The sequence below is a fragment of the Squalius cephalus genome (genome assembly GCF_949319135.1).
Source record: "Squalius cephalus genome assembly, chromosome: 7".
Lineage (NCBI taxonomy): Eukaryota > Metazoa > Chordata > Actinopteri > Cypriniformes > Leuciscidae > Squalius > Squalius cephalus.
Window position 1 is genome coordinate 28465691 of NC_137128.1, and position 8351 is coordinate 28474041.

The 8351-nt window shown below is 38.3% G+C and overlaps 1 protein-coding gene across 1 annotated transcript; it reads left to right on the top strand.

Moving 5' to 3' along the window:
* Positions 1–1225: 1225 nt before the first annotated feature.
* mc4r (melanocortin 4 receptor) lies at positions 1226–2393 on the top strand. Its single transcript, XM_079875274.1, has one exon. It carries the CDS (start codon positions 1357–1359, stop codon positions 2335–2337), a length of 981 nt encoding a protein of 326 aa, XP_079731400.1. The 5' UTR covers positions 1226–1356; the 3' UTR covers positions 2338–2393.
* The last annotated feature ends 5958 nt before the right edge of the window (positions 2394–8351 follow it).

The window sequence follows — 8351 nt, forward strand, 5'->3', positions numbered from 1 at the left end:
CTCATTCTCAATTACCATAAATCCCGCCCATTAAATCCGACTGACAACTATATATGGGCATCATATTATGACACCAAACGAAGGATTTCAACATGTCTTCTCAAAAGCGAATGAAAAAGAGAAATTTCTCAGATGCAGAAATTGAAGTTTTATTATCAGAAGTTCATTCAAAACGCCACATTTTATTTTCAAGCGTACATAGTGGCATATCAGGTCCTAAAAAAAAGGAAGCTTGGCAGCATATTACAGATGCAGTTAATGTAGTTTCATCTGTTAATCGAACAGTCCCAGAAGTGAAAAGAAAATGGTTCGACATGTAACCCCGTCAAATAAACCTGATTAAGGTGAATTAAAATGCAGCCTTATTAATGAGCAAAACCTAACTCATCTAGTAGAGCCACTACTAGAGGGGATTGTATAATACCACATAGAAGGAGTGCTTTTGGGCAGTCAGATTTTTCTTATAGAGCTGCACATGGCTGGAATATACCTACAAAATTAAGAAATATTACATCTTTTGCTTCTTTTTCTGCATCCATATAACAGTGGTTATTGGATAATCAATTATGTTTTCATAATTTGTTGGTCATGTTTGTTGGAATGTGTTTTTATATGGTTTTATATGTTTTATGGACTTGTGTATTTTACCATCAACCTGCCAGGGACTACAGATGAAAAATAGCCTGTATGGCTAAGTCTGGCACATTTACATTATGGACTTGAGTGCTCATGTTAATTAATGTGCGTTGTCCCTTTTAAAATAAATAAATTCAAATTCAAATGTGATATAGCTTAAACACAAACATGCTCACAAGGTAAACTGAATGCTTGTTACTTGAGTCACTTCATTATTTAAATGACATGCCACCAAAATGCTCTAAGAAAACAACCTCTTTAGAGTATTTTATATGTTAGACAGAGGCAACGCCATTTATACTTGCCTTCACTCATCATTGCTGATTGGTGGAGAAAGCTAGGGGAGGGGCCTACACTCAGCAAGCCAGACCGTGGCTGTGGGAGCAAGAGTATCTCACTCGCCTGCCTGCCAAGTGCTGGGAGCACTCTGGAGACTGAATGCCTCACTCTGAATACTGCATATTGCATGTGTGCACTTCAACAGAGTCAGTGTTTATAGATTCAGTCAGATGTCGCTGTCTCCTATCCTCTAGTTCTCTGTCTGCATGTTTTATCACTTTTTTTTATCTTGTGCTCTTATGTAGGAGGCTCTTGCAGCCCTTTGTTGGATGTTTTTGCTGCTTTGGAGGAAGAGTTATCACAGAGGGGAGGTGACGGATGTTTGTTCACTATCCGCTTTCTTTCTTTTGGTCAAACCACTGATCACAGATATTCAGGGAAATGAACACATCATATCATCATGGAATGCATCATTCATACCGGAATCACAGCCAGGGAGCTCTGCCGGTGGGTAAGCCTGGTCAGGGCGAGAGAGGATCAGCCTCAGGATGCTATGAGCAGCTGCTCATCTCCACAGAGGTCTTCCTTGCGCTCGGGCTCGTCAGTCTCCTGGAGAACATTCTGGTGATTGCGGCTATTGTCAAGAACAAGAACCTTCACTCTCCCATGTATTTCTTTATCTGCAGTTTAGCCGTAGCAGACTTGTTGGTCAGTGTCTCTAATGCTTCAGAAACGGTCGTGATAGCGCTCATCACTGGGGGCAACCTGACCAACCGCGAAAGCATTATCAAAAACATGGACAACATTTTTGACTCAATGATCTGCAGCTCGCTGTTAGCCTCCATTTGGAGTTTGTTGGCCATCGCGGTGGACCGCTACATCACGATCTTCTACGCCTTGCGCTACCACAACATCATGACCCAGCGGCGGGCGGGCACCATCATAACCTGCATCTGGACCTTCTGCACGGTCTCCGGAGTGCTCTTCATCGTGTACTCGGAGAGCACCACCGTTCTCATCTGCCTTATCAGCATGTTCTTCACCATGTTGGCACTCATGGCCTCGCTCTACGTCCATATGTTTCTTCTAGCCCGGCTGCACATGAAGCGCATTGCTGCCCTCCCTGGTAATGGCCCTATCTGGCAGGCAGCAAATATGAAGGGGGCCATCACCATCACTATCCTGCTGGGGGTATTCGTAGTATGCTGGGCTCCGTTTTTCTTGCACCTCATCCTCATGATCTCCTGCCCCCGGAACCCCTATTGCATCTGCTTCATGTCTCACTTCAACATGTATCTGATCCTCATTATGTGCAACTCAGTCATAGACCCTCTCATCTATGCCTTCAGGAGCCAAGAGATGAGGAAGACCTTCAAGGAAATCTGCTGCTGCTGGTATGGACTGACCTCTCTGTGTGCGTAAGGTTTTCTGTTTGATGTTAAGATACTGATTGTGAGACGTTGACTTACAAGATAGCACAAGACAACAAGTGGATGATGCTGAGAATGTAGGAGATCTAATTACACTGCATAGCTGTGCACATTAATTTGATGCCTAGAGAAAGCTGATACTATGGCTGTGCTGACCATAAAAAAGAAACCTCATAATCCGCTAATTTGACCGAATGTCTCAAGGATTCGGTTCAAATATTTTTAATTCATTTACATATTGTTTTGGTGTTTACTTATATATATATACACCGGACTCGTTCATTTTATCTGCTGAATAAGACATCAAAACTGCCAATATTTAAAGCATTATGAAATTTATGCTGTGTGATGTGACTCAAGCACATGCACAATGTGCTTGGCAACTGTGATTGTGTTCGGTTAGCAGGTTGGTACTTTATTATCCAGCCCAAGGACCATTGCAGCTTGATACATGTGTTTCAGACTGCATTTATTTTTATATTTTGTAAGTTAAGATCATTATTTTTTTTTGCTATGCCATCTGATTGTGCAATTAAAAAAACATAAAAATTAGCAATTATATGCCTCATCAATTTTCTTGTGGATTTCGCTCATACACTGTCTTGGTTTACATTTTCCTTTCTTTCCTCTGTGTCAGTGTCATGGAGCTCAAAAGGTAAATCTCCATATCATCTAGTAGATGATTGCCTACAGGGTCTTAGAAGCTATTTATTTTGTTAGTCTTTTTTAAAGGTTAACCTATTGTGCTGCATAGTCTCTCATCTCGTGCAACTAAGAAAGGATTTCTGTCTGTTTGCACATTCACATGCTCTCATTTATATCCCTGATTTTCCTCTCTTCCAATAATATTACTTGACCTTTAAATCAAAGCCAAATCCACTGAATGTACTTATGATTATATTATGATATCATAAATAAAATAAAAATAAAATATTATGATTATTTCTCTCAGCATGCTGAGGTCTATAGTAGCTACCTGGATAAAGCCATCATTTGGCATTCCGGTTAGCACAGGCGAAGGGTAAACCAACTCTAGGGTAAGGCTAGATGCGATTCCTCCTTAAAAACACATTTAAATAGAATCTCATGAAATAGTTACGTGTTGCCTATCAACAACCTACACATCACAGTATAAACGCTCTTGTTATTAAAGTGGTTATGTTCGCAAACCACTATGATTTGTACAGGCAAGCATATGCGTGATTTGGCATGGTAGCCAGATTGAATAATAAATAGCCTATTTCCTAATGCAGCAATACATACATTTTCTTCAAATTCTGAATGGATTATCGCCCAGAAAGCGTGCATTAAAGTGCTCCCTTTAGTCTATAATCACCAAGCTGTCACTCATCTTAATTCATCGCGATCTCACAAAGCTCTGCCAATCGATTAAGCTGACTGTACAATGAATAGGCCTATCTTATTTAGCTTACATAATGTCTAAAAAAATTTTTGTTACAAGTTACATTATAACGAGAGGATCTGAGTGTGCAGATCTAAGCACTGAACGAAAACTCTGGCATTTTGAGTGGTAAGGGGTTCCAACTTAAACACATATGATTGGCCATTGCATTCAAGAAATCATCAGATATGTTTGTGATTGGCTACATTGCTCAATGCTGCAATACGTTGTAAATAGAAAAACCTATTTATATTAGCTTCAACGCTCTCAATAGCACAATCATCAAATCTGTTTGTTTATCAGTTTATGATGTGAGCATTCGCGAGAGTGCGAGAGTGAATATAGTCAGAATTCAAAGTTCAGCTTGCACACTGAATACAACATTCGGTGCTTCAGCGATTACTAATCTTAATATCTCTGATTGGCCATTGCATTCAGAAACTCAACAGCGTCGTGTGTGTGATTGGTTATAGTGCGCAACACTGTAAAATGCTAGAAAAGTATGATGCAACATGAGCAGATCTAAATTGAATGCCCCTATCGACAGAAGTTTTTTTTCCCTTGGTCGAACATGATTAAAGTTAGAGCTTATTTAGAGATATCAGCCGAATGGCTTAGTGCAGGCCCTAAAGACTGGGCGTCGTTACACTACATCCTTATGCATCGCTTTCTGCCAGGACTTTTACAGGCTTTTCCGAAATCACGGAAGTGACCTTTACGAGATACAACCTTGTATCCATTAGCGCTTCTGGGTGGGTGTTTGGCTCGAGGTCATGGTGCAAAGGACCCTAGGTTGAAATTACTCCGAACCATCCCTTTAACTTTATTACTAGATTTAGTTTAAATGTGCAGTTGCATTTTTGGCCAAATATTAATTTACACACACGCTCTGCCTAATGGCTCAGCTGGTGCCTGACCCTCTGTAAATACACAATTTTAATTCTGCCATCTTTGACTATGGACACTTTTTCCTAATTGCATATGGTTTTGAGCTAATCACCTAAGCTGTATCTCTCTGGAGCCACATTGAAAATGACATGACAAAACCAATTAGCTGATGGCACTACAAGCTGGTGACACCAACCCTTCACTAGTTGTGACATGTCGTAATATGTTGGAAAATTAGGAAAACAGCATGGCAGTCTGATGGAAACCTATATATCCTATTGTTACAAAGTTCTTTTTTCAGTCTTTAATGAAATGCTGGAAATGAAATGCTTCTCACCCTGCAACACATCTATTCATGTGGTGTTAAGTTTGTCTTGGTCACACATTAGCATGTGCAATCAATCAATAAAAATGTACTTATTTTAAAATAAATTTAATATTTTAAAATAAATTTAATAAAATTTAATAAGATATTGCCTTGACTGTTGCTCCATTACATTTGGTTAAAAAAAAAGAAAAACAGATTCATTATCAGGTCACCTCTGAGTAAAATTGATCAGTTTAAGTGTGACACAAAGCCCTTCTTTGAACTTTCTTTCTCCTGATAGTGATTACAGTCCATTTACATGTACAAGTCTCATTAAATTTCAAGATTAAGTGTATCAGATTGCTGCTTCATAAGTGCCTGAAAAATCATCTCTTTGGTCGCAGTTCACATTTTTATCACTGAATAAAACACCTTCTCTTAACACGTGACATGATAAATGCTTCTGCAACGTACATGGTAGATTTACACAGCATGAAATGCTTTCTAGGTCTGCATGAAAAGATATCTTAAAAATAAAAATGCAAATGTGTAAAATGGAGACAGTTTCATCCTGTACAGGGAAGGAGATGCACAAGGGGTTTCTCTATATTTCTCGTATTTGGTCACTGGAATTGATTGAAATTATTTGTGAAAGGCTCCTTTGCTTAGCATTTTAAGCTTGACTTTAGAAGTATTTATTTGGTAAAGAAAGAAGGAGAAGATCCAGCAATGAGCCTAAGAGCATCATGATTGACGATAAAGCCCGCCCTGCACTGACCTGTTGTTCATTTTTTCTTATTTAGTTCTTATGATTAAGATGTTATTCATTTTGTTAAATGGCAGCGAGCAGTTTTGATATAAGCTAAATATATGAAGAGTGCCATTTGAAATTTTCTTCTAGAATAATAATTTTTTATCAAGCTCGTATATTTAAGTTCAGTAATTTCACTTAAATGGCAATGAAGATTACCTATTAATTGTCATTTAAGTGAAATTATTGAACTTAAATATACAAGCTTGATAAAAATGATCATTCTAGAAGAAAATTTCAGATGGCACTTAGAGGCTTTTGCATCTGAACTCTTCATATTCTTTATGCTTTCAATAAATGTACATTAATTAAAGGTAATCAGAAGAACTTAACTGTTTGAGCTATAGTCTTGTCAGTGAATTTGTGCATTGTTTTGGGGGAGTGTCTAAACTCTTTCATCTGAATATTAACAGATGATGAAGGCTTATAAGTGACTGTAAATAATTGGTTATTAAAAGGATGTTTACTGTTCTGTTAAATTATTGGAAGGTGCTTTAATTTAAAGTGACCATCATGGAGAACAAGGTTCCTTCTGGACCTTGTTCAAACACATGAGCTAACTATTTTCATACAAAACTGAGGATTGTCAAAATAGGAAAAGAAAGCTGTTACATTGGGATATCTGTTGTTATGTTCAAATCAGGGCTCTGAACCGGATCAAAAAACAAAAACAAAAAACAGAAACAAACACAATTTTAACAGGAGTATTAACAAAAACGAAATCAAGTTTAAACATTCTGAACAGAAACGCTTATTTGAAATTAGCACTGGTTAATAACGTTATTTTATCATTTTGTTTAAGATTTTCATTTTGCAGTCAACCAATCATGAATTTAAGTATAGTACGGCCTATGTAAATATAATACAAATATTGGCACATCCAACATGAGTGCAATGTCAGTTGTCATGTCTGTCATCCTATAGTCGCAAGGGTTCTGGCATTAGCTAATATGTTGATATTTTACCATGGCAGGTTATCCAGTGTGGTGTATTTTTGAAAAACGCGGAAATTGCAGGTTTGCGTAGAACCACTACTATTCAGGATTTTTTTTTTTTAAATGAATAAACTTGTTGTCAAAGTTAGTATTGTGGCTTTATATGGTCGTACACTTGCGTGTGTTATTTTTCCCCAAAATCAAGCTCAAATGAATCTACAAGGTTTTTCACCAGCGGATGTCAGAGTTTGTGTTTTGTCCGTCATTAGAATGGTCATATGACTCCCTTTTGAGCCAGTAAGTGCATCGCATTAAGTTTTATCAACTTACAGGTTAAAAAGATTATTGTAGCTATGTGGGTGCTCAGTTTTTCCTGTCGTTTAATACATTTAGGCCAAAATGTTGTGTTATAAAAGATGAAGTGCTTTGCACATGCTGTATTGGCTATGACTTACACACACACTGTGCTTTGAATAAAGAAAATGCTGTATTTATTCAAAGAACCAGTTTTTTTATTTACTGTACCCTTGGCTGGGTTGCACTGCAAACAAGCAGAGACAATGTCCAAAATGCGGGCACCGGATTTAATTCACGGTTGAGGCGGGTGGAGCTACTGAATGAGGTTTTGCCGACAGTTTAAGGATCCAGTCGAGTTACGAGCTTTAGTCACTCTTCACTCTTCACACTAGTCACGCTTCCTGGGCTCTACCATCTCTCAGGATCTGAAGTGGGACAATCACATTGACTCCATTGTGAAGAAGGCCCAGCAGTCACTAGCTGAGGAAGTTCAACTTGCCACAGGCACTGTCGATATAGTTCTACTCAGCCGTCATTCAGTCTGTCCTCTGCACTTCAATAACTGTCTGGTTTGGCTCAGCCTACAAAACCAGATATCAGAAGACTACAGAGGACGGTTCAGACTGCTAAGAGGATTGTTGGTGCTCCTCTGCCCACCCTCCAAGAACTGTATACATCCAGAGTGAGAAAAAGGGCTCAGAAAATCACCCTTGACCCTCACTGGATTTGAACACTGTGCAAAGATCAATATCACTTATATTTATTTGACAATACCCTACTTCTTCTTATTCCATTATTTGTATATAGCACACCTGTACATACAAATTTCTCCTTTTTATTTAAATATATACACATACTGTGTCTTATTCACATATATTTTTATTTTTTATACTATCTGTGTACTGTTGTTGTCTCTGTGTACTGGAAGCTTCTTCGGATGTCACCACAACAAAATTGTGTGTGCAAACACATAATAAAGCTCTTTCTGATTATGAGTTTGTGATTTGTGAGGCTTTTTGTCTATTTTAAAGCAAATGGCACTGCAAAACCCAAATAAATGCATGCGCTTTTATGCTCAAAGAACCAAACCAGCTCAATAAATGGAGTCACTAAGAGCTATACCTGACAAGAGACTCCATTAAATTCTGCTGAGTATAGAGCATACATCTCCTTAATGGATTGATTTTTACATACATTTGATGAATGTGGACTTCTGTGATAACAGCATCATCCATCTGGGCTCAGCTGAGCTGTTCAGCATGATGACATGCAACCACTGAGCCAACTGACACTATCAATCCATATGCTGATGACTGCGCTGTGACAGAATAACTAATAGTGGTAAAGGCAGATGTGTGTATCAGTT

Excerpts from the sequence above, each read along its gene's own strand:
- mc4r (XM_079875274.1), top strand. The coding sequence starts at position 1,357 with ATGAACACATCATATCATCATGGAATGCATCATTCATACCGGAATCAC.